The following is a 27,675-nucleotide window of genomic DNA, read 5'->3' on the forward strand; positions in this document are numbered from 1 at the left end:
CCACTGTTGTTTCCTTAATCAGGAGGGGCAAGCAATTGCTAAAAAGCACGATCGCTTCAACCCTACTGGTCGGCCTAGCCAGCAGCCTTTCCCAAACGCTTGTGCATGCAGATCGATCGATCCGTCTAAAGAGGATGAAGCAGCAGCTCCTCGAATTGACCTCCACTGACTCCCCACGGTTGCATTCTGATGACAAAAGGGGCGTCTCCATGTTGTAAAGAAAAGGGATCGCCCAAAGCGCGGCACAAAGCATGGAGATACGATCGATCGATCGATCGATCGTTAGATTACATTATTACAGGTCGATCGATCCATCGAGCCATCATGCATTCATGCGTGCGTGCGTGGGGGCTCCACCCGCAGATAAGGACGGGTTATCATTCCATGTAATGCTTGCTATTAGCATATGATAGTGATGATATACGTATGGCCTTTTTTCTTTAGGGTTGTGCGTTCCAGTGGAAAGCATAGCTGATAAACAACTAGCCAACGCGAAAAGGCTCTCCTAATTGCGTCCCCGACAGTGCATGGTGGGCTTAGGTCCCCGGCTTAGTTAGCCAGCCGTTGCCGTTTTCGTGTCACTGCCGACTCAGCTCATGAGCTAAAACTGCCTCGCTTTGTGCGTCGACGTACCTAGACGACGTTGTTTTTGTTCATGCCTCGTCCTCATGGCATGGGACGCACGAACTGCGGCACTGATGGGTTTAGGGCCTAAGATATTTTTTTGCCATTGTTATGCTAAGCGAACTGTGTTGGGGGCCGGGACCGGCCGTTCCAGCAGTCTTGGCTTTTCAGCGTCTGAGGTCTGACTCCGTGCTATATATCTAGTATGAGGATGTCCCCGGAGATGCGGTGTATGTATGGTTAGGTATCTGTTTGGTAGTAGCATTAGTGCATTTTTTTTTCTGAGGCGAAAAGACTAAGCTACTTGTACTTGGAGAGACTAGAGCTTCATCATTTCCTCTGGAGGGGTAGTGTCCTGTGTCTGTGTGTGTCTCCGAAGTTCTGTAGGCCTCTCAACTCTTTTACCAGAGAGTCCAAGGGACAACAATCCCAGTGAGATCCTTGCTGACTTTGTACGCTCCAACTTCCGACTAGCTAGATCCTTCCGAAATTTTAGGATCCACTTTGCTCTTTTATTTTCTGTCTTGGTACAATATTCAGACTCAAGAGCTGACGAAAGTGACCAATCTTCCAAGTAGTCAAAGTTCTGTTTTGAAATCTGTATTGTACGCGATTCTGCCACTGGATCTTTGGGTAGAGCGCTCGCTTATACTGTCTCCAACTCTGAGCTAGCTCCCTGGGAAGAACTCTAAAACTAGCCAGTTCTGGTAATATATATTATGTCTAAAAAGGATACGCTTGCAATTATACGTAAATGGGGATGTAGCTCAAATGGTAGAGCGCTCGCTTTGCATGCGAGAGGCACGGGGTTCGATCCCCCGCATCTCCATATTTTTGCCCTTTCCACAGATGTTATTTTCTTTTTTGCGTCCAATTTTTCTATGCGAAAACCCTATTTGTGGTTCTTTGCCGCAAGAGTCGCGACTTCTCATAAGCGGTCGATCGAGCAACCGATCAGGGAAGGGGCCCGTCCGTTCAGCGTTTCAGGGATACTGGTTCTTGAAACCTTCTACTACTAGTAATCTGGCACGTGCAACCCACGTATAATCATAAAAAAATATACTCATTCATTCTTATTAGTAGGTATTATTAAATAAAAACTAAAAGATAACATAATAATGTATTAATATAACAGAATCCATTACATTATTGTCTATGAATCATTTTTTACAGGGCCTAACCTGTACATCAGGCATTTGTCAAACATAGATCCCGTATGCTTTTCTACAAACGTTTTGTAGGATTTTTCATCCAGGTAGTGTTTGCAAAACAAAGACGGCTCTTCACTCAAAAGATAATAAAGTTTCAAGCATCCCAGATGTCATGAGAACCAGAGATATCATCCTGCTTGATCTGATAAAAACATGTAAATCCAAAAATTGAAAAAAATATGAGGGTATTAATTAATTTAAGAAAACATTCAAAAAGAGAGCGTACATACTCCATGCTACTAAGGCATAGTATGAAAGTGCATTTCAAAAAAAAAGGCATAGTATGAAAGTGTGTTCATGCTGACCATAGATAATTTTTGTTGTCTCCTTCAATTGAGAAACCTTCAGAAAAATTTTGGCTTCTTTATTACATTTCTCTTAACACAAAAGAAAAAAGTAAAAAGTCTTGTTGATTCGCTGGTCTGCACAAATATTATAAGCATGCTCCCAGGCAACTATTTTGAAACATGAACACGATTGGAGTCCTGCTAACGGATAGGAAAATTATAATTGATAATTAAAAGGAATTGTGTGATCCAGCCACTGATGGTGGATACAAAGATATAATCCCGAAGCAGCACTTGTATGCAATTAAACTCATCTCCTAAAGTCTGAGGATATGATCATGGGAATCCTCCAAAGAATCAGTGAATTTCAGTCCAAGGATTTCACCAGCTAAACTCATCGTTATGTGGAAATTTTAGAGGCCACCATACAACATGCAAAACTCATCGTTTATCATGCGATGGGTAAAAGAGAAAACAAGAAAGGCCTAGCAAGTCATAAAGGAGATTAAATGGTGCATTGAACATCGCCAGGGTGAAAATACATCAATTGATTCTGAAAGAAACATAATACAGTACACATGATTCGCAACTGAGAACGTTGTTGCTTTGATTTCTGGAATGGTGATTGTGAGGCAACATACTTCAAAACATCAAAGAAGGTATTCTGTCCAACAGCAGCAACCTTCTGGACATAAACGACAGCAACATCGCTGGCACGAGCTCTCAACTCAAGCAAATTACGGTCAATTTGATTCTCATGCTGTCAAATGTATGGCTTAATGAAAGTCCCATAAATGTAGGTAGTCCCGTGCAATGAAAGCACAGATCAGTTAAATGTGCAGAAAAATCTGCAAAATAGAAGTTGTAAGGGACAAATCTAGTACCTTTGTCCTGGGGTACCACAAATATATAAAGAACAACAGCTTTGCCTCTGAGTAAAATGGTAGCCTTCAACATGATAAAACTGATGTTAGGAACTTGTCCAAAGAGACGATGAAAGAATGCAACCCTCGGTAGCCTTACCATGATATTGTTAAATCTCCAAACTATTTCCCTAGGTTAGTGCTGTGAACTTCTAATCATACAACACAAGGAGCCAGCTTACCAGTACTGACACCAGAATATGAGTTGATCGATCTCAGGTTTGTTCAGTTCGACAGTCTTGTAGCACTCGTATGCAGGATACGCATAGCCGAAAACCAGCCTATATGTAAATTGTGCATCAAACACCAAAACATAAAATGGAAGTGTTTATGTTTATTGACTGCTAAACATAATATACATGCTTTATTATCGAGTTCTTTCCCACGTGATTTGGCTTAGACAAAGAAATTGTTTTATTTTACACTTTGATCCACTTCACAAATAATCCACAAAGTGGAGCAGCTAGCCATTTTGAAGATGCACTGAAGTTGAGCTTCTCAGCATCCTTTGTGCTCGAAAGAACACGAACAAACAAGGCCTAATATGGAGGCGATAAAAGATGTCGGTGGATGCAATGTTGGTTCTATTTGTGAGCTTGTTTGAAATCAAGCCTGAAAAGTGAGTTCGGCATGAACCGGCAGAAAACCGAATTAAAATCAACGTGCGAAAACAACAATACATTATCCGACCGTAAGCATTTCTTGGAATTGACCATCAGACAAGAATATTCAAAAAGAAAAATAAATCTGTATAAGAATATAAGCGAAGAGAACATTTGACCGTTGTGCAACGCATTGAAAAATTTATCCCATGCTCCTCGACCTCGAGGCAATAAAACATGTACTCGTATAAATAAACTTGTGAATTCGTGTGGCCCGTATTTCACGCCGGGGAAGGGGGGTGACAAATCGACGGGAAGCAAGGCATCTCCCGATTTGTTTTTTTAAATAAAGCGAGCCCTCTGAACACGCACCAACCAGCAACCAATGCATTACTATTATTCTGAACAAAAATCAAAAGAAAAGCCGCATGCCTATGCCGCCTCGGATCAGTTTCTTTCCAAACCCAAGATGACAAATTTGGCAGGACCACGCTTTCAAATTTCAAGATTCAAACGGAGGGGGGAGGCGGCCGCTTACAGGAGGATCCTGGAGACGAAGCCGCCCATAATCTTCTCCGACGGACCGTCTGCGCACAGCACCCAGATCCAGAGCACGGGTCAGAGGACGCCGCCGGCGCCGGAAAGGAGACGGCGCGGGCCGCGGGGGGGAACCTGACTGAAGAGGGATCTGGACGGAGGGCGGCCGGAGGTGGGCGCCGCGTGACCGACGGTGGAGAGGGCCGTCCGGGTGCTCGCGCCTCCCCCTCCTGCCTGCCTCTAGGGACCGGAGGCTAAATATACCCCGGAATGCGGTGGAAGGGAATGCGGGGAGGGAGAGGGAGAGCCCGAGGAGAGGCGAGGCGAGGAGAGCAAGCCGGAGAAACCTCGAACGACGGCTTGGTGGGGCGCTGGATCTGAGGAAGGAAGAAGAAACGGAGACGCTCGAGCGTGTTGGGCGAGCGGCGCGGTGGCCGAGTGGGGTGCGGCAGGCGGGGAGCGTTGCGTGGGCAGATGGTCCCGTGATGCTGGTGGCTGGATGGTCCCGGGATTACAGGGGAGGTTGCTGGGCATTTTCTCCTCTTTTTTTTCTTGCGTGATTGGAAGTTTCCTTGGTGAAGTATGTTCAGCCAATTGTAATTGCTAAGTACACCCAGCAAACGGTGGATTAACGAGGGCTGTTAGATTAAGATCTGTGGGATTAATCGTGGGGTGCTGATTGGTTGTTTTTTTGTGGGGCGTTTTGTGGGGTGTCTGTAGTGTAATACTTGTTGGATTGTTTAATAGTAGTATATATGATGTTTTCAACCGTTTTTTTTATTTTCGAAACTTTCTAGTAGGCTCCTCACGCCTGTTTTTCTTTTAGTGTCTCTTTATTTCTTTTTTCTATTTCTATATCTTTTATGGTTCTTTGTATTTTCTTTCACCATTTCGTTTTTTTATTTTACAAAAAATATTTTAAATTCGAAAAAGTGGTTTCTTAAAGAAATTCTAAGAAAATAGAAATTCAATTTTTGTTCGCTCTTTTTTTTAAATGTTCAATAATTAGAAAAAAGATCAGATTTTATAATTTTGTTCACTTCTGTTGGAAAAATTGTCTAAATTTAATTCAAATTGCAGAATTACAAGAAAATGTTTTGCGTTTTAAATTTGATTAACAAAATAAAAAATTGTCAATAAATTCAATACAGATGTTAACACTTTTAAAATTTGTTCACACACTGAAGAAATGGTCATGATTTAAAATTTGGTCTCAAATTCCAAGACAATGTACGCATTTTAAAATTTCGTTCACAAATTCAAAAATATTTAACAACCTCAATAAATGATCCTATTACCCAAATTTGGTCAAAAATTCAACAAATGCTAGCATTTAAGAAATTTGTTCACCAATTTTAAAAATGTTCATGTTTATATATTTGCAAATTCAGAAAATGTTTCCGGGACTATTGAAAAAAGTCTTGAGATTTTATAAAAATGTTCCAAAAATTGTTCACGTTTGAAAGAAAGTAAAAAAAAGTTGCGTTTTCCAAAAAAAGTTCATAATTTCGGAAAATATTCCCCTATTCAATTTTGTTACTTCTTTCCATAAAAATAATGATTTTCCAAAATAATGTTCATGTCTCAAAAAAATTTCTTTTTCCAAAACATGCTACCATTTGAAAAAACTTGTTCATGATTGTCGAAAAATGTTTGAAACTTAAAAAAATGTACCTCTATCAAGATTAGTTCATAAATGTCAAAAGAATTGTCTTTTCCGAACTTTTTAACAAAATTCACTAATTTTCAAAAAAAAAATCAAAACTTTTTTCTGATTGACCAAAATTGTTCAGAATTTGTTTTTAAAAAATCCATCTTTCACGATTTTTTCAACAATTTTTAAAATGATTATTTTCTCAAAAAAAATCACAAATTCGAAAATTATTCACATAGTTTAAAAACATTCCAGTGTTTATCAAAATAGGTCGTGTAGTTTTTACAAATGTCCCTTTATTAAAAAAAATCACAACTTCATAAACTGTTCACACTTAATAAATGTTCCCGTTTTCAAAATTTATTAACAAATTTAAAAAAAAATCCTGTTTTCAAAATTTGTTCACAAATTTAAAAAATGTTCCGTTCAAGAAGTGTTCACGTTTTTTAGAAAAACTTGTTCTTGATTATCAAAAATTGTTTCTTTTTCCAAAACTTGTTCTTGATTAAAAAAAAATCTTTTTCCAAAACATGCTACAATTTAAAAAAACTAGTTATTGATTGTCGAAAAATATTTGAAACTTAAAAAAATGTACCACTATCAAGATTAGTTCATAAATCTCAAAAAAGTTTGTCTTTTCCGAAATTTTTAACAAAATTCACTAATTATTCCCATTTTTCTAAAACTTATTGCTGATTGCCCAAAATTGTTCAGAATATTATTTTTTTTTAAATCCATCTTTCACTATTTGTTCAACAGTTTTAAAAATGATTGTTTTCTCAAATTTTGTTCATAAATTCGACAATTGTTCACATAGTTTAAAAACATTCCAGTGTTTATCAAAATAGGTTGTGTAGTTTTTAGAAATGTCCCTTTATTCAAAAAAAATCACAACTTCATAAGCTGTTCACACTTAATAAATATTCCGTTTTCAAAATTTATTAACAAATTTAAAGAATGTTCCCGTTTTCACATTTTGTTTACAAATTTTAAAAATGTTCCGTTCAAGAAGTGTTCACGTTTTTTTATAAAAACTTGTTCTTGATTATCAAAAATTGTTTGAAATTATATAAAACGTATCATTTTCAAGATTAGTTCACGAATGTAAAAAAAGTTTGTGTTTTCCGAAATGTCTAATGAATTTCACCAATTATTCCCAGTTGTTCCAAAACTTGTTTGTGATTGCCCAAAACTGTTTGAACTTAAAAATACGTTCGATGTTTCAATATTTGTTAAAGAAATAAAATTCAAATTCTAAAATTGTTCACATGTTTTAAAAATATGTTATTGTTTATCGAAACTGGTCTTGTTATTTTTGAGAATAACCCTTTACATAAAATTTGTTCACAGCTTCACAAATTGTTCCTGCTTTTAAAATTGGTTACAAATTCGAAAATTTACCATAAATTTTCAAAATTAATTCGTGTTTTTCAAAAACGTCTAGAATTTTTTAAAGAATTTTAAGAAACTAAAAATAAAAGGAAAATCAATCCATTCTGCAGGTGTAGGTAATTCTACAATATTAGGGTCACGTATACACCACGAACTCTGTTTGGCCGGAGTGGCTAGCTACCTGTGTCTACTCTGGCATGATCGTGAGATCAAATCTGAGTAACCCATAGCATTTTTTATTTTTTACTCCGTACGGAGCTCCTTCTTTGGCCGGCCTAGTCGGAGGACTACCCTGTGCGTGGCCGCGATATTCTGCCGCATAATGCGGTAGATAGGAAGTCCTTGTATTCGGACCCTCTATTTTCTAGTCCATCTCTAGTTGAGCCTGCGCTTTTTTACATGGAAATCCCACTGTGGATTATGTCCGGCTCCTCTATTTTTTCTAACCTATCTGTAGTTGGGCCTATGCATTTACTTTCAAAGTCCAGTGTGGACCATATTTGTTCGCTTTATTCATGTGTCATTTTCATCTCCCCGGTGTGGATCATATTCGGTCCCTATATTTTCTTGCCTATCTTAAGTCGGGCATATGCTTTTACTTTGAAAGCCCAGTATGGATCATATTTGACCCTTCTATTTTTCTAACACAACTGCGTTGGGCTTGCGCTTTTACTTTGAAAGCCCAGTGTGGATCATATTCGGCTGCTTTATTCTTGTGTCATTTTCTGTGAGTTTCTTTTTTCAAATCATTAATTGAGGAGTACCTCATTTAAAGGTCACTTCCACCTCCCCAGAATGCGAGAAGTGGCGCACTGCATTATGCCACTTCACGCAACCTGGAAGTTTTTCCTTTTTCGTGAATCCATTATTTCGAAATGTTTTATCTCTTAAAAAATGCGTTCAAATCATAAACCATTTTCAACGTTGGACTTCTTGCATCGAGACGTTTAAAACTAGACCACATGTCGATAAATTTTTACGAACTATTTCTTTCATGAAAAAACCGTGCCTTTCACAGAAAAAAAAATGAGTTTTTGTCGTTTCTGAAGCATAACCGTGCCTCTTGCGAAAGCATAACCATATCCCCCGAGGAATTCAAAAAAATTGTTTTCGAAATAAACATGTGTACCTCTCACAGAAGCAAAATCGTGTGGTTGAGGAAGGAAAAAAGATATTTCTTTTTTCCATTTCCAAGAAGCATTGTGCCGCACGAGGAAGAAAAAAAGAACGTGTTTTTTGAGCAAAAATATTGTTGATTATTTTTACCAAAATCTAAAGAAGGCTTGTGGAAAATCGAAACACGGAAAAAAACAAGAAAAAAACAACTAAAAAACAGAAGACATGTGCAAAAAAAAATTAAAAAAACTAAAGGGTACACTCAGAGCGTGACACAAAATAACGACTCAAAACGCACCAAGTGGCAACTCCTGAGAGTGATCCTTCACAGGCTCCCGAAGAAGCGCTCTTTAGATAGTTTCTCATTTTTTCTTTTTTTGCACCCAATTTCCTCTGAGGCATAATCTCCTCTTTTATTTGAGACTTACTTTCAAATCCCAGTGTGGATCATATTCGGCCCCTCTATTTTGTAGGCCATATTTAGTTGAGCCTGCGCTTTTACTTTGAAAGCCCAATATGGATCATGGGACTTTCTATGTGCCGCATTTTCGAGCGAATAACCAGCGCGACCCACAAAAGGTGTGCGGCCGGGCTGACCCATTGATAGGCAGCGCGAGGTGTGTCTACGTCAGTAAACATCGCAAAAATAGAAGTCAAGCAGGGAGGAATCGGACCCGTGATGTCAATTTCTACCACAAGTGTTGCTAGCCAACAGAGCAAGTCGCTACATGTGAACAATAACGCATCGTTACAGTATTTAAGAAATTACTATTGCGGTATATCTCCCGTTGAATGTTATTTTCCGTATGTGTAGTGTGGCATACAGATTTTTGAAAATTGAACACATTTAGAAAAATGCAAAAACAGTTTTTAGGAATTGTGAACAAAATTTGAAACTTAAAGCAGATTTTGTAAACTTTGTGAACATATTGAAAAACAAGAACAAAGTTTGTGAAGGTGATTTGGAAAAAAGTGTACTTATTTTGAAAGAGTTTATTTCGAAAATGTGCAACCATTTTTTGAATTTCTAAACACATTTTCAACAAATATTTTTGAATTTTTTTGAAACCACAAACAGTTCTAGAATTTTCGAGCAAATATTTGAAAACGGAACATTTCATGAAATCCCGAACAAAATTATAACTACGGACATTTTTAAAATTTATTAACATAAATTGAAAATGGAACTTGTCATCAAATTCCGAACAGAAGATTGGAACTGCCAGCATATTTTATTTTGACCAAATTTTGAAAAAGTGAACATTTTCTGAATTGTGAATTTTTTTTTAAACTATGAAATAAAATTGTGAACAAATTTTAAAAGAACAGGGCCTTTTTTGAATTCTTGAATAAAAATTTTAAATTGTGACTTTTTTTAAAATGATAGCATTTTCTTAAAAACGGACATTTTTTGAAATTCTTAAACAAAACTTTGGATATGAGATTATTTTTTAAATTCCTGAACATTTTTTGAAAAATGTGAACAAATTTTGTAGAAGAGAACATCTTTTTGAAATTCTAGGCGAGGAGCACTTTGCTTTACTTTTAAAAAAAGGAATGGAAAAGATAGAAAACGCAAAAGGAAAATAAATATAAACATAAAGAAAAAGTGGGGGAAATGGAAAAAGAATATGAAAATGAGAGAAAATTAAAAAGGAACAAAAAGGAAAAAAGAAACATAATAAGGAAAAACGTAAAGAAAGATAAACAAAAAAAGAACAGGGAAAAATAAAAAAAGGAAAATAACATGATAAAACCCGATTGAGGAACATTTTTGTAGTTTCCTAAAACAAGAAAATAAAACGGCCGGAAACATCAGGAAGGTTTGTGCCAGAAATTAATTTTGTTGAAAAATATAATGAGATCAACCGCTAAATAAATGATTTCTACAGGAAAAAAATGTTGACGATGGACTAATTTTTTCTGTCCAATAATTGTTACTCCCTCCTATCCAAATTATTTCTTGAGCACACCTTCGTTTTCTCCCTACGTTAGTTGTTACATAGTTATTACAGCACAAATGAGAGTACCACAACAAACAGGAGAAACCAGCTCGGTCAGCTCGGTCTATTGATCAAGAAGAAATAAGAGAGCTGGAGTAATCGTGAAGAGAAAAGAAATTGTTCTCTTCTCTGACATGTTCACGTCAAGTGATACATATCACCGCCCAAGAAATTGTTCCGTTTTGGGACATGTTCCTCCTTTGGTCGATCGCAAATGGAGACGTATATACGCGAGCACATGATTCGTCTTATCTACCCAAGTGAAGCAATGATCGAAAGGGTCACCGCTGGGCACATGATGCTTTCTGGGAATGGCTGAACAAACAACGTTTGCTTTCATGATAATTTCATACCGAGTGGACTGGTGCCCAATACAGCAGCGCATGACAATCTTTTCTTAAAACGGATTGCGGTTACTCCGTATAGTGAATTTGTGATTGTGATCTTATCAAGCACGGACCTGGCGCTCCTGCTCCTCACGTCATCGGGAGCGGCTGACTTGAGTAGCCGCGCCAAGAGGGATGTGACAGGACGAGACAATGCAGCCGGGACTGTAGCCAGCGTTTCTCACTGGTGCCCACGTCTGATCCACCTGCGATCTAGAGCACTTCTTGGCGATTTGTGACACCAGAAAGGCCCGGAGCTCACGGAGGAAATAGATGGATTGGATGGGCCGATGGAAAAGAGGCAGGGCAGGTTCTCACTTTCTTCTCTTGAGTAACAACCACCAATCCCATGTCTTGTCCTTGCAAGTTGCTACCCAGCTCCCTTCTTTCTCCCATGATGGTGAAGAACCATGACTCTTCACTTCGTCCGTCGTCACCATGTCAAGTGTGAACTACTCCCATCCCATCTTCAAAATGAAAAAACCTCTCGTGTGAGAAAGCTTAGGCCAACTCCACCGCGCGACCTCATCCTTTTCATGTAGCAAAATGGATAAAACAGACGGCCCAACGCGCGGGAGCAAACAGACATTTGTCCGTTTTGTGTCCGTTTTCGACACATTCCGGCCTAACTTTGCGCTGATTTTGCGGTGAAACGGGCGGAACGCGCGCTCGTCCGCCCCTGGCCCACCAGTCGGTGACACAAAGTAACCCCCTCGCCCCTTTTGGCGCCATTTCCCCCCAAACCCTCCCACTTCCCGCCGTCTCCCTCCCCCCCCCCCTCCCCGTACATGGCCGACGCCCACACGAATTCCGGTGGTCCGACCGTCGACCAGCCCGGAATGGCCAAGAAGAAGAAGGCCAAGGCGCCAAGGAAGCCGCGGGCGGAGTGCATGTCGGAGGAGATCGTCAAGTTGGACGCGGAATCGGCGAAGAGGAGGAACCGGAGGGCGACCGTGAAAGACAACGCCGCGGCGCGCAAGTTCGCCGCCGAGCGCGATGCGATGGAGGCCGCGCGGCGCAAGATCGAGGTCGAGGAGAAGGAGGGCATCGTCAACAAAGCGCACGCCCTCCTCATGCTTGCCATTTGTCGTCCGGCCGGTTTCTCTGCAGCGGTCGTTGGCCCGGCGAGCACAGGCTCGTCGGGCGCCCGGTCTCCGCGCTGCCAGTTGCCGACGTCGCGGACCACGGCTGTGTCGCCCGGCTACCCCCCCCCCCCCTCCCCGCCGCCGCCAAGGCACGACGCCCACACCCGTTTCTCGGGGTCGCTGGACGAGAGCGTGATCACGCCTTCCACCCCACGCCCCTCAGCCTGCATCGACCTCAACGTCGCACCTGGGTCCAACAGCGGCGGCCACGCGTCCGTCGAGATGCAAAGAAAGCAAGCACGCCCGACGTTTGCGGGCACCATGCTGCCCCCCACGTCCTGTTCGACGAAATGCCAACACCAATGGCACCGGTCAACAACAACTACAACCAGTTCATGCATGACGTGATCTACAACGGTGGGCATGTCCCTGCCTACGATCCCGACGAGACCCAAAGTCAGGATGGCCGCGCCCAGTTCGTTGCCGATGAAGAGGCCGACGACCGTGCTGACTACGACCATGGTGACTCGTGGCATGGAGACGACGACATCTATTGCGAAGGTGATGGCGATGAAGATGAAGTCAATGACATTGATATTAGTGGTGAGCCATTGTTCATCAACGAGCTCACCCAAAGAGCGGAAGCACAAAAGAAGAAGAGCATTCGCACGGGTTCATACACCCAAGATGAGGGCATGCTGATTTGCAACTCTTGGATGGAGATTAGCCAAGATCCAAGGACGGAAGCGCAACAAAAGGGCCTAATTTTTTGGACGAGAGTCCAAAAAACTTTCCATGACAGGAAGATGTTTGAGCCCTATCAAATCACAAGCAACCGTGGCATCACCTCGATTCAAAAGAGGTGGTTGTTCATCCAACAAGAGTGCAACAAGTATTGCGCCGCATTGGAGAGCACTAAAGCACGGCCCGTGAGTGGCCTCGGCATTGGGGACTGTTGGAATAATGCCCTAGAGGCAATAATAAATATAGTTATTATTATAATTCCTGTATCAAGATAATCGTTTATTATCCATGCTATAATTGTATTGAATGAAGACTCATTTACATGTGTGGATACATAGACAAAACACTGTCCCTAGCAAGCCTCTAGTTGGCTAGCCAGTTGATCAAAGATAGTCAGTGTCTTCTGATTATGAACAAGGTGTTGTTGCTTGATAACTGGATCACGTCATTAGGAGAATCACGTGATGGACTAGACCCAAACTAATAGACGTAGCATGCTGATCGTGTCATTTTGTTGCTACTGTTTTCTGCGTGTCAAGTATTTGTTCCTATGACCATGAGATCATATGACTCACTAACACCGGAGGAATACTTTGTGTGTATCAAACGTCCCAACGTAACTAGGTGACTATAAAGGTGCTCTACAGGTATCTCCGAAGGTGTTCGTTGAGTTAGTATGGATCAAGACTGGGATTTGTCACTCCGTGTGACGGAGAGGTATCTCGGGGCCCACTCGGTAATACAACATCACACACAAACCTTGCAAGCAATGTAACTTAGTATAAGTTGCGGGATCTTGTATTACGGAACGAGTAAAGAGATTTGCCGGTAAACGAGATTGAAATAGGTATGCGGATACTGACGATCTAATCTCGGGCAAGTAACATACCGAAGGACAAAGGGAATGACATACGGGATTATATGAATCCTTAACACTGAGGTTCAAACGATAAAATCTTCGTCGAATATGTAGGATCCAATATGGTCATCCAGGTCCCGCTATTGGATATTGACCGAGAAGTCTCTCGGGTCATGTCTACATAGTTCTCGAACCCGCGGGGTCTGCACACTTAAGGTTCGACGTTGTTTTATGCATATTTGAGCTATATGGTTGGTTATCGAATGTTGTTCGAAGTCCCGGATGAGATCACGGACGTCACGAGGGTTTCTGGAATGGTCCGGAAACGAAGATTGATATATAGGATGACCTCATTTGCTTACCGGAAGGTTTTCGGAGTTACCGGGAATGTACCGGAAATGACGAATGGGTTCCGGGAGTTCACCGGGGGGGCAACCCACCCCGGGGAAGCCCATAGGCCTTGAGGGTGGCGCACCAGCCCTTAGTGGGCTAGTGGGACAGCCCAAAAGGGCCCTATGCGCATTGGAAGAAAAATCAAAGAGAAAGAAAAAAAAGGAGGAGGTGGGAAGGGAAGGAAGGACTCCCACCCACCAAACCAAGTCCAACTCGGTTTGGGGGTGGGAGACCTTCCCCCCTTGGCTCGGCCGACCCCCTTGGGGCTCCTTGAGCCCCAAGGCAAGGCCCCCCCTCTCCCACCTATATATACGGAGGTTTTAGGGCTGATTTGAGACGACTTTTCCACGGCAGCCCGACCACATACCTCCACGGTTTTTCCTCTAGATCGCGTTTCTGCGGAGCTCGGGTGGAGCCCTGCTGAGACAAGGTCATCACCAACCTCCGGAGCGTCGTCACGCTGCCGGAGAACTCTTCTACCTCTCCGTCTCTCTTGCTGGATCAAGAAGGCCGAGATCATCGTCGAGTTGTACGTGTGCTGAACGCGGAGGTGCCGTCCGTTCAGTACTAGATCGTGGGACTAATCGCGGGATTGTTCGCGGGGCGGATCGAGGGACGTGAGGACGTTCCACTACATCAACCGCGTTCACTAACGCTTCTGCTGTACGGTCTACAAGGGTACGTAGATCACTCATCCCCTCTCGTAGATGGACATCACCATGATAGGTCTTCGTGCGCGTAGGAAAATTTTTGTTTTCCAAACGTTCCCCAACAGTGGCATCATGAGCTAGGTTCATGCATAGATGTCTTCTCGAGTAGAACACAAAAGTTTTTGTGGGCGGTGATGTGCGTTTTGCTGCCCTTCTTAGTCTTTTCTTGATTCCGCGGTATTGTTGAATTGAAGCGGCTTGGGCCGACATTACTCGTACGCTTACGAGAGACTGGTTTCATCGCTACGAGTAACCCCGTTGCTCAAAGATGACTGGCAAGTGTCGGTTTCTCCAACTTTAGTTGAATCGGATTTGACCGAGGAGGTCCTTGGATGAGGTTAAATAGCAACTCATATATCTCCGTTATGGTGTTTGCGTAGGTAAGATGCGATCCTACTAGATACCCATGGTCACCACGTAAAACATGCAACAACAAAATTAGAGGACGTCTAACTTGTTTTTGCAGGGTATGCTTGTGATGTGATATGGCCAACGATGTGATGTGATATATTGGATGTATGAGATGATCATGTTGTAATAGATAATATCGACTTGCACGTCGATGGTACGGCAACCGGCAGGAGCCATAGGGTTGTCTTTATACTAACGTTTGTGCTTGCAGATGCGTTTACTATTTTGCTAGGATGTAGCTTTAGTAGTAATAGCATGAGTAGCACGACAACCCCGATGGCGACACGTTGATGGAGATCATGGTGTGGCGCCGGTGACAAGAAGATCGTGTTGGTGCTTTGGTGATGGAGATCAAGGAGCACGTGATGATGGCCATATCATGTCACTTATGAATTGCATGTGATGTTAATCCTTTTATGCACCTTATTTTGCTTAGAACGACGGTAGCATTATGAGGTGATCTCTCACTAAAATTTCAAGACGAAATTGTGTTCTCCCCGACTGTGCACCGTTGCTACAGTTCGTCGTTTCGAGACACCACGTGATGATCGGGTGTGATAGACTCATTCTTCACATACAACGGGTGCAAAACAGTTGCGCACGCGGAACACTCGGGTTAAGCTTGACGAGCCTAGCATGTGCAGACATGGCCCCGGAACACATGAGACCAAAAGGTCGATCATGAATCATATAGATGATATGATTAGCATAGGGATGCTTACCACTGAAACTATGCTCAACTCACATGATGATCGGACTTGAGCTAGTGTAAGTGGATCATGAACCACTCAAATGACTAGAGAGATGTACTTTTTGAGTGGGAGTTTAGCAAATAATTTGATTAAGTTAAACTCTAATTATCTTGAACATAGTCTAAAGTCCACTTTGAATATATTTGTGTTGTAGATCATGGCTCACGCAACAGTCACCCTGAATTTTAATACGTTCCTAGAGAAAGCTAAGTTGAAAGATGATGGAAGCAACTTTGTAGACTGGGCTCGTAATCTTAAGCTAATCTTACAAGCTGGGAAGAAGGATTATGTCCTTAATGCTGCGCTAGGAGATGAACCACCCGCTACGGCTGATCAGGATGTTAAGAACGCTTGGTTAGCACGTAAGGAGGACTACTCAGTAGTTCAATGTGCAGTCTTGTATGGCTTAGAACCGGGACTTCAACGTCGCTTTGAGCGTCATGGAGCATTTGAGATGTTCCAGGAGTTGAAGTTTGTCTTTCAGAAGAACGCCCGGATCGAGAGGTATGAGACCTCCGATAAATTCTATGCTTGCAAGATGGAGGAGACTCGTCTGTCGATGAACATGTTCTCAAAATGTCTGGGTACTCAAACCGTCTAGCTCAGCTGGGGATTGAACTCCCGCAAGAGGCTATCACTGACAGAATCCTTCAATCACTGCCGCCAAGCTATAAAGGCTTTGTGTTGAACTACAACATGCAAGGGATGAACAAGTCACCCGGCGAGTTGTTTGCGATGCTGAAAGTCGCAGAGTCTGAACTCCGTAAAGAGCACCAAGTGTTGATGGTGAATAAGACCACTAGTTTCAAGAGAAACGTCAAAGGCAAGAAGGGTAATTCAAAGAAGAGCGGCAAGGCTGTTGACAATCCGACGAAGAAACCCAAAGCTGGACCTAAGCCCGAAACAGAGTGTTACTATTGCAAGGGTATGGGTCACTGGAAGCGCAATTGCCCAAAGTATCTGGCAGATAAGAAGGCGGCCAAAGAAAAATCAGGTATATTTGATATACATGTTATTGATGTGTACTTAACCGGCTCTCGTAGTAGTGCCTGGGTATTCGATACCGGTTCTGTTGCTCATATTTGCAACTCGAAACAGTAACTGCGGAATAGACGAAGGCTGGCGAAAGATGAAGTGACGATGCGCGTAGGAAATGGTTCCAAGGTTGATGCAATCGCCGTCGGCACAGTTTCACTTCAGTTACCATCTGGATTAGTCATGAACTTGAATCATTGTTATTTAGTGCCTCCGTTGAGCATGAACATTATATCTGGATCTTGTTTATTGCGAGACGGTTACCCTTTTAAGTCAGAGAATAATGGTTGTTCTATTTCTATGAGTAACATCTTTTATGGTCATGCACCCAATGTGAGAGGATTGTTCATATTAAATCTTGATAGCGATACACACATACATAACATTGAGACCAAAAAAGTTAGAGTTAACAATGATAGCGCCATATTTTTGTGGCACTGCCACTTAGGTCATATTGGTGTAAAGCGCATGAAGAAACTCCATGCCGATGGACTTTTGGAGTCACTTGACTTTGATTCACTTGACACGTGCGAACCATGCCTCATGGGCAAGATGACTAAAACTCCGTTCTCCGGAACAATGGAGCGTGCAAGTGACTTGTTGGAAATCATACATACCGATGTGTGTGCTCCGATGAGCGTAGAGGCACGCGGCGGATATCGTTATTTTCTCACCTTCACTGACGATTTGAGTAGATATGGTTATGTCTACTTAATGAAGCACAAGTCTGAAACATTTGAAAAGTTCAAGCAATTTCAGAGTGAAGTTGAAAATCATCGTAACAAGAAGATCAAGTTCCTACGGTCTGATCGTGGGGGTGAATATCTGAGTTTCGAGTTTGGTGCTCACTTAAGACAATGTGAAATTGTTTCACAGTCGACACCGCTTGGAACACCACAGCGTAATGGTGTGTCCGAACATCGTAATCGTACTTTATTAGAGATGGTGCGATCTATGATGTCTCTTACCGATTTGCCGTTATCGTTTTGGGGTTATGCATTAGAAACAGTTGCATTCACTTTAAATAGGGCACCATCAAAATCCGTTGAGACGACACCATACGAACTGTGGTATGGCAAAAGGCCAAAGTTGTCGTTTCTTAAAGTTTGGGGATGTGATGCTTATGTCAAAAAGCTTCAGCCTGAAAAGCTGGAACCCAAAGCGAAAAAGTGCGTCTTCATGGGTTACCCAAAAGAGACAGTTGGGTACACCTTCTATCTCAAATCCGAGCGCAAAGTGTTTGTTGCTAAAAACGGAGCTTTTCTCGAGAAGGAGTTTCTCTCGAGAGAATTGAGTGGGAGGAAGATAGAACTTGACGAGGTTGTCGAACCTCTCATCCCTCTGGATGGTGGCGCAGGGCAAGGGGAAACCTCTGCCGTTGCGACGCCGGTTGAGGAGGAAGTTAATGATGATGATCATAAAACTCCGGTTCAAGTTTCTGTCGAACCACGCAGGTCGACGAGACCACGTGCTGCTCCAGAGTGGTACGATAATCCCGTCTTATCAATCATGTTGTTGGACAACAATGAACCTGCAAATTATGAAGAAGCAATGGTGGGCCCAGATTCCAACAAATGGCTAGAAGCCATGAAGTCCGAGATAGGATCCATGTATGAGAACAAAGTGTGGACTTTGGAGGTACTGCCTGAGGGCCGCAAGGCTATTCAGAACAAATGGATCTATAAGAGGAAGACGGACGCTGACGGCAATGTGACCGTTTATAAGGCTCGACTTGTGGCAAAGGGTTTTTCACAAGTTCAAGGAGTTGACTACGATGAGACATTCTCACCCGTAGCGATGCTTAAGTCCGTCAGAATCATGTTAGCAATAGCTGCATTTTTCGATTATGAAAACTGGCAAATGGATGTCAAAACGGCGTTCCTTAACGGTTTCCTTAAGGAAGAATTGTATATGATACAACCCGAAGGTTTGTCGATCCTAAGAATGCTAACAAGGTGTGCAAGCCCCAGCGATCCATTTATGGACTGGTGCAAGCATCTCGGAGTTGGAACAAACGCTTTGATGAGGTGATCAAAGCATTTGGGTTTATACAAGTGGTTGGAGAATCTTGTACTTACAAGAAAGTGAGTGGGAGCTCTGTGGCGTTTCTAATATTATATGTTGATGACATATTGCTGATTGGAAACAACGTAGAGTTTTTGGAGAGCATAAAGGATTACTTGAATAAAAGTTTCTCTATGAAGGACCTAGGAGAAGCTGCTTATATTCTAGGCATTAAGATCTATAGGGATAGATCAAAACGCCTGATAGGACTTTCACAAAGCACATACCTTGATAAAGTTTTGAAGAGGTTCAAAATGGAACAGTCCAAGAAGGGGTTCTTGCCAGTTTTACAAGGTACGAGGTTGAGTAAGACTCAGTGCCCAGCAACTCATGAAGATAGAGAGCATATGCGCTACGTCCCCTATGCTTCAGCCATAGGTTCTATCATGTATGCAATGTTGTGCACTAGACCGGACGTTAGCCTGGCCATAAGTATGGCAGGTAGGTTCCAGAGTAATCCACGAGTGGATCACTGGACAGCGGTCAAGAATATCCTGAAGTACCTGAAAAGGACTAAGGAGATGTTTCTCGTGTATGGAGGTGACGAAGAGCTCGCCGTGAAAGGTTACGTCGATGCAAGCTTTGACACAGATCCGGACGACTCTAAGTCGCAAACCGGATACGTATTTATTCTTAATGGGGGTGCGGTAAGCTGGTGCAGTTCCAAGAAAAGCGTCGTAGCAGATTCTACATGTGAAGCGGAGTACATGGCTGCCTCGGAGGCGGCTAAGGAGGTTGTCTGGATGAAGCAGTTCATGACGGATCATGGAGTGGTGCCAAGCGCACTGAATCCAATAACCTTGTTCTGTGACAACACGGGTGCCATTGCCTTAGCAAAGGAACCACGGTTTCACAAGAAGTCCAGACACATCAAACGACGCTTCAACCTCATCCGCGACTACGTCGAAGGAGAGGACGTAAATATATGCAAAGTGCACACGGATCTGAATGTAGCAGACCCGCTGACTAAACCTCTTCCACGGCCAAAGCATGATCAACACCAGAACTGTATGGGTGTTAGATTTATTACAATGTAATTCGCATGATGATGTGAGGGCTAGATTATTGACTCTAGTGCAAGTGGGAGACTGTTGGAATTATGCCCTAGAGGCAATAATAAATATAGTTATTATTATAATTCCTGTATCAAGATAATAATTTATTATCCATGCTATAATTGTATTGAATGAAGACTCATTTACATGTGTGGATACATAGACAAAACATTGTCCCTAGCAAGCCTCTAGTTGCCTAGCCAGTTGATCAAAGATAGTCAGTGTCTTCTGATTATGAACAAGGTGTTGTTGCTTGATAACTGGATCACGTCATTAGGAGAATCACGTGATGGACTAGACCCAAACTAATAGACGTAGCATGCTGATCGTGTCATTTTGTTGCTACTGTTTTCTGCGTGTCAAGTATTTGTTCCTATGACCATGAGATCATATGACTCACTAACACCGGAGGAATACTTTGTGTGTATCAAACGTCGCAACGTAACTGGGTGACTATAAAGGTGCTCTACAGGTATCTCCGAAGGTGTTCGTTGAGTTAGTATGGATCAAGACTGGGATTTGTCACTCCGTGTGACGGAGAGGTATCTCGGGGCCCACTCGGTAATACAACATCACACACAAGCCTTGCAAGCAATGTAACTTAGTGTAAGTTGCGGGATCTTGTATTACGGAACGAGTAAAGAGACTTGCCGGTAAACGAGATTGAAATAGGTATGCGGATACTGACGATCGAATCTCGGGCAAGTAACATACCGAAGGACAAAGGGAATGACATACGGGATTATATGAATCCTTGACACTGAGGTTCAAACGATAAGATCTTCGTAGAATATGTAGGATCCAATATGGGCATCCAGGTCCCGCTATTGGATATTGACCGAGAAGTCTCTCGGGTCATGTCTACATAGTTCTCGAACCCGCAGGGTCTGCACACTTAAGGTTCGACGTTGTTTTATGCGTATTTGAGTTATATGGTTGGTTACCGAATGTTGTTCGGAGTCCCGGATGAGATCACGGACGTTACGAGGGTTTCCGGAATGGTCCGGAAACGAAGATTGATATATAGGATGACCTCATTTGATTACCGGAAGGTTTTCGGAGTTTCGGAGTTACCGGGAATGACGAATGGGTTCCGGGAGTTCACCGAGGGGGGGGGGGCAACCCACCCCGTGGAAGCCCATAGGCCTTGAGGGTGGCGCACCAGCCCTTAGTGGGCTGGTGGGACATCCCAAAAGGGCCCTATGCGCATTGGAAGAAAAATCAAAGAGAAAGAAAAAAAAGGAGGAGGTGGGAAGGGAAGGAAGGACTCCCACCCACCAAACCAAGTCCAACTCGGTTTGGGGGGGGAGACCTTCCCCCCTTGGCTCAGCCGACCCCCTTGGGGCTCCTTGAGCCCCAAGGCAAGGTCCCCCCTCTCCCACCTATATATACGGAGGTTTTAGGGCTGATTTGAGACGACTTTTCCACGGCAACCCGACCACATACCTCCACGGTTTTTCCTCTAGATCGCGTTTCTGCGGAGCTCGGGCGGAGCCCTGCTGAGACAAGGCCATCACCAACCTCCGGAGCGCCGTCACGCTGCCGGAGAACTCTTCTACCTCTCCGTCTCTCTTGCTGGATCAAGAAGGCCGAGATCATCGTCGAGCTGTACGTGTGCTGAACGCGGAGGTGCCGTCCGTTCGGTACTAGATCGTGGGACTGATCGCGGGATTTTTCGCGAGGCGGATCGAGGGACGTGAGGACGTTCCACTACATCAACCGCGTTCACTAACGCTTCTGCTGTACGGTCTACAAGGGTACGTAGATCACTCATCCCCTCTCGTAGATGGACATCACCGTGATAGGTCTTCGTGCGCGTAGGAAAATTTTTGTTTCCCATGCAACGTTCCCCGAGAGATGTTTGAGCCGTGGCATATCAAATCTTGTATCAAATCTTGTTCCCCGTGAAGTCGGCATGTCCAAATCTTGTTGATCATGTGGTGTAGGCATTTCAATCTTTGGAAGCATTCAAGGCCCGGCACAACGACAAGCCATTCACGCTTACGCATTGTTGGACGATCATCAACGATTGCCCTAAGTTCAAGGATCAATATCGTGAACTTCAAAGGAAGAGAGGCAAGAAGTCGGCCAAGTTCGCCGGAGGTGGAGATGGCGAGGCGTTGAAGAGGCCGAGGGGCAAGACCAACTCCAAGGTGGACGACATACGTGATGCCGCATCCATGGCCTTGCATGAGACTTTTCATGACATGATGTCTCAAAAGGACATGTAGGATGAGAAGAAGCGGTAAAGCAAGGACGAGCAAATGAAGCAATACCTGGAGCTTCAAAGGAAGAAGCTAGAGATGGAGGAGGCGGCCAAGAAGAGGGAGATCGACCTGGAGGAGGCGACCCGGCAAAGGCAGCTCGACATCGAGTTTGTCAATGTCGAGGCCAGGAAGAGGCAGCTCGACATCGAGGCCACCAATGCCGCAACCAAAGCGAAGGAGGTGGCCCTTGCGATCATGAGCGTGGACTTGACGAAGATGAGCGAGAAGACGAGGAGCTGGTTCGAGGCTAGGCACAAGGAGATGTTCGACGCCGACGGCCTGAACTAGGTCGTCTGATCGGACGTGGCCGTTCTTTTTTGGAGGCTGGCATGGGTCCCGCCCGCTGCGCCGCTGGCTGTGTGCCGGCAGGAAACAAATTCATTTTGGAGGGTGGCTGTGTTGCCGGCGAACAAAACTATTCATTTTGGAGGCTGGCTGTGTTGCCGGTCGCTGGCTTTGTTGCCGGCGAGGACGTGTAGGCCGCTGGCTTTGTTGCCGGCGTGAACTAGGGCCGCTGGAATCTGAATCATTGTTAATTTGGAGGCGGCAGGAGAGGGCAAACGGATGCGGCCGCGTGTTGGGCGCGCGACAAGCGCATCCCAGGACAGGGCCGGACACGACCCCATCCCCCACTTAAACGGATAGAATCCTCGCAAAACGGATGTCCGTATGGGGTCGCGCAGTGGAGTTGGCCTTAGATTCATTCCGTAGTTCAGATCCCCGCAAAAGAAGAAAAAAGGGATAAGGAATTCAAACCAACGTTGCTCCATGTGTCTTTCTTCTGACCTCATTAAGGCTATCCGTAATGAAAGTATCATAGCTAGTTTTATGTATGCCAACTAAGTAATTTTGATGAAGTGACATACAATTAAATGAAGAAAGAGAGAATTGAGTATATAATGTATCATATTAAATGATGTGTTATTATGTGTCTTGCATAATAATAAATAAACTACTCTATGATACTAACATATAATATTATGCATTACGACTGGTATCATACACTAGTATCATATACATGATATGAATATATGATAGTCTCCATTACAACCAGCCTAACCTCGTTCCCACATTTTCCTTCGAGCGGAGACTGTCCACTCTCCTTAAACAAATTAGTACTGGTCCAATCGTTTGTTTATTAATGGGACAAAACAAGTAGGAGTAGCAGAGCATTATTTTATGGCCTCTACTAAACGGCTACAGTGAGATGCACAAGACGTCTGACAAGAATAAATACATACTATGTGGGTAAGAAAATATGCTCATAGTGGAGAGTAATATATAGCAATATCATGCATATGTTACTATTATATGATACTACCTTCATAATGCATATTATCATAGGTAATCTTATTTATTGACATGTATAATGTATAGTAGCATAGCGTTTAACATGTTACGGTATCTACCTATGTTATCTAATTCTTTCTTTTTTTTAATTACTTGCCACATTATCATGTTTGTTAGTCTCAAGACTATGTTACTAACTATGACACCCCACTATGGGCAGCCTCAGATGGTGTTTCTTTCCAAGGGACTACTTTTTTTTAGTCCCAAAGACTAAAAAAGTTTCTTCAATAAAGCCTTTTTCTAAGGAAAAGTCCCGACTAAAAGGACTTTTTAGTAGTCCGTAGTTAAAGAAACACCATCTCATTCCCGGCCGGAGCAACCAGTGTCCACAACAGAGGTTGCAGTTGATCCTGAAGCTCAAGTGGAAGAAATTGCAAAACACTAATAAGAATTGCACCCTCTCACCGGATCTAGCAAGAAATCATTCCCTGCTTTCCAAGCATCACATTCCCCAACCGACCCCACTATGATGATGGGGAATGGGAACAGAATTCAAGTTGTACGCCAACAAAACTATTCCCTGAGGCCTGAGCTGCTCATGATCTTCTCGGGGTTATGCCCGTGATCAGTTGCGCGTATTTTTCATGCCATTCGACGAAGCACCTCTGCAAATCATGGCGTTACATTGGCCAAAAAGGCCACAGCTCATAGCCCCTAGACTACAGAGATTGCTCTTACAGTTCGAGTTCAAGTTCAAGTTCACCCCCAAACATTGCAGCTCCTACACTAAAGCACTAATTAAAGAGGCACACAGACAGACCGCCCCGAGCTTCCATACGCAGCCCAGCCACCACCCAACCGAGCACCTAGCTTCATACTAGGACGAGGTCGGCGGCGCGGCGGCCGTCGTCGAAATTGAGGGCGTAGCTGAGCGCGTCGTAGTGGAAGTTGAAGCGCTCCCGTCTGCCGCCGCCGCCGCCGCCGCCGCCGCCGCCGCCGCGCCACCTGCGCCGCTCCGACTGGACCCGCCGGATCCCCGCGCGCAGGCGCCAGTACAGGCTGCGGACCAGCTTGCTGCTCCGCCCGCTCGCCACCGCCACCACCCCCGCCTCAACGGCCGCCACCACAGCCGCCATTCCCCCTTGCGCGGTCGCGGTGGGGGTCGTCTATGTCGGGACTGCTTGTGAGCTAGAGTGGCATGCTGCGGGAGCGCTCTCTCCTCCGCTCTGTGGTGTGCAGTGGTAGGTCGCGGTACGCAGGCAGTGTGGGCAGGCAGAGAGTGATGAGGATATGGGACATTGGTGTGGAGCTGGGAAAGCGTATATAACGACCTCCCAAGTCGGAACCTTTTGCTCCGTTACGCCATCGCCTCTCTGGCTGTGCCTGCTTCGGTTAATGTCGTGGGTCCGCCCAGTGGTACTGCCACGGTACCACCACTCCGCTTCACTAGCACGAGAGTAGGTAGGAATCTTAGAGCATCTTCACCCGCGCCCCACACGGCCCTAACTCGTGACCTCATCACAACCTTTGTTTAGATCGGATTCTGTTCGTTTGGGACGATAATAAAGTTGTTTATGTTCGAATTGATCCGTGGTCGGATCGGTGCGTCCAACGCGCATTCGCACCCCAAATTGTTCGAGACGAACACGACATTTAAAAAATGGAAAAATAAAATAAATGTCAGAAAATTGTAAATAAAATTCAAACATTAATAATTATACATTAATAATTCAACGGCCCCACGGTCCACAGTCTTTCATTAACATCTATCCCTACTAATAAAGCATCTATTCTTCTGTTGTACGTCATTAAAATTACCTCTAAAATTCTCTAATATTACCCACCAAGTTATAAAAAACGTTTTGCAGGTAATTCTCGGATGGGCCGGCCCAAGCATAGGGACCAGCTATACTAGGCTCTGCTTGTTGGAAAATAAGCAGCACGCCCATTTGGGCCAGCCCATGGGCAGGTGCCTGTTTTTTTAGTTTTTTAATTAATATTTATCTGTTACTTTTTATTTTTTCTATTTCAAGTAAATAAAAAAAAATCGAAATTAAAAAATATATATTTACATAAATGTTTGATAAAATATAAAAATTTTCCGAATTCAAAAATTGTTCAGGATTTTTGTAAAAATGTTTGCATATTAAAAAATTCGTAATTTCGAAGAAAACATTTGTGAATAAAAAAAGTCCATCATTTTTAGCAATTTCTTTAATGTAATTAAAAAAGTTGGATAATTGAAAAAATAAATTATTCGCCAATTCCCAAGAAAATACTTGAAAACAATTTATAATATAAAATATTATTTGGAATTTTAAAAAAATGTTTATAAATTGTAAAAAATGTTCTTGATTTTAAAAATGTTCCCAAATTTGTAAAAGTGTTCACGAATGATCGAATGTATGGAGTTCAATAGTAATGCTTTTGAGTCTTTCAGATTATATACCTGAGTGAATTTTGAAGAATTAATTGTGATGGTGGATCGGAATATTGTACTATATTTTTAAAAATGTTTCTTGAAATTCAGAAAAATTCTTTGAGTTATCAAGTTTTTTTATAACCATGATATTTTAAAAAAAATATGAACATTGTTTCAACTTGTGAATTGTGAATAAAATAAAATAAAAAGAAATATTTTCTTGCATTTGTGAACAAGTTTTCGAAATCATGCGATGAGATATGAACATAATATGATCATTGCCATTGAAGATGATGGTTTTTTCTGCCGTTGCAACGCACGGGCCTTTTTGCTAGTAACTTAAAAAAAAGATAAAACGTGCTGCCCCGTGTTACTGTCGTGCCCGTCACTGTCTTCAGGCGCCGTCGTTGTCGTCATCGTCGCGAATGAGGTCGACGTACGGCGACATCGTCCAGAAGTGCGCCGAGGGCCCCTGGAAAGTTGGTGGCGATGGCGGCGCGTGCACCACCTCCCCCCGCGGTGATGACTCGCGCTCCGGTGACCACGGCGGCGTGGGGCACCAAGGCTCAGCCCCCACTCCATGGGCCATCTCCGTGGCCATACACGACCACGTCCAGCGCTGGCCACCAGCTCCAGGGGAACGCGTCCACTGGCTGCTCCTCGTGCACCACCTCCTTCACCGCCACAGGCTGCTCCTCCGGGATGGCCACGTCACCGACCGCGGAGAGGGCCATCATCTCTTCCAGCCCCACCCACTGACGCTCATCGTACGTGTTCATGAAATCTTCCATGACACGCTGGACGAGCCGGGCCTCCTCCTCTTGGGTCATGCGAGGAGGTGGTGGTGGCGACGGAAAGGACGACGACGACGGGGTCGGCGTCAGGCCGCGCACCCGTGTACGCCCGCGCACCTGGCGAAGGCTTGGAGGGCGCGCCCGGAAATGTGCACGTGCCCGCCGCTGACTGTTGTGTTCGCCCGCAAAGTAGGACGCGTGCCACACTCGTGCTCGTTGCGGAACCACGTGTCCCACGGGGGGAATCCACGGCGTACCTCGGGTCATAGTAGAGGTCGTCGGGGAGGCGGCGTTGCCGGCAATGGATCTCTTCGTGGCGGGCACGGCCGCTCGTTGGCACCGACGGGATCGGCACCCGATCGGCGGAGAGGTGCCGGTTGTTTGACAAGTGGACGTCGCTCGAGGGAGCGACGTCCTTGTCTCCCAATACCGGCGGCACACGTCCGCATGGACGTACTGCCGGGAGCGCGTCGGGGCGCCCGGAGGGGCAATGGAGAAGGCTGCCGGAGCAGGCCTTCGCGGAGGAGAAGAACGGCGGCGGCTGGACGAGGACCCAGCCTCATGGTCGTGCGCCCCCTTCCCCTTGCCGTCGGTGCTCCACCACCTCATTGCTGCCGGCGGCCGGAGAGATAGGGCTTGGAGCGAGTGTGGGTGTTGTGTCAGTCCCGATGAGGCAGTGGAGTGAGCGCGTGCGCTGTGCGGTCCATGGCTTCCCCATTTAAGAAGGACGGAGACCGCCGTGTGAGTGGATGAAAGGCGTGGCCTACCGGGCGTACGCACTAAGTACGGGCGGGTGCGAGGTAGGTGGCCACTTGCCACGCATCCCCAATGCGAACGAGGGGAGGGCTCGAGCCCGTTAGCTCGCTGTCCGCCACGACCCAAACCGGGCGCATGTTTGCGCCGGAAATGGGTCGGCGCGGACGCAAAATGGACGAGATGCGTCCACACCGACGCGCGCTGGGCCGTGGGGTTTGTCTGTTTTGCCCCAAACAGACAGGACCGGAGCGGATGGGGTTGTGTGATGGAGTTGGTCTTAGGCCATTTTTTATCGTCGACGGT

At 44.3% G+C, this 27,675-nt stretch overlaps 1 protein-coding gene and 1 non-coding gene across 2 annotated transcripts; one reads left to right on the forward strand and one right to left on the reverse strand.

Annotated features, from left to right (window-relative positions):
- Positions 1-1,380: 1,380 nt before the first annotated feature.
- On the forward strand, positions 1,381-1,453 carry TRNAA-UGC. The gene has a single exon. It is a non-coding gene; the product is annotated as a tRNA-Ala (tRNA).
- A 22,507-nt stretch (positions 1,454-23,960) lies between these two features.
- LOC123403895 lies at positions 23,961-24,710 on the reverse strand. The gene has a single exon (XM_045097807.1). The coding sequence runs from the start codon at positions 24,534-24,536 to the stop codon at positions 24,273-24,275; it is 264 nt and encodes an 87-aa protein (XP_044953742.1). The 5' UTR covers positions 24,537-24,710; the 3' UTR covers positions 23,961-24,272.
- Between the last annotated feature and the right edge of the window lie 2,965 nt (positions 24,711-27,675).

Source organism: Hordeum vulgare, chromosome 6H (assembly GCF_904849725.1).
Source record: "Hordeum vulgare subsp. vulgare chromosome 6H, MorexV3_pseudomolecules_assembly, whole genome shotgun sequence".
Lineage (NCBI taxonomy): Eukaryota > Viridiplantae > Streptophyta > Magnoliopsida > Poales > Poaceae > Hordeum > Hordeum vulgare.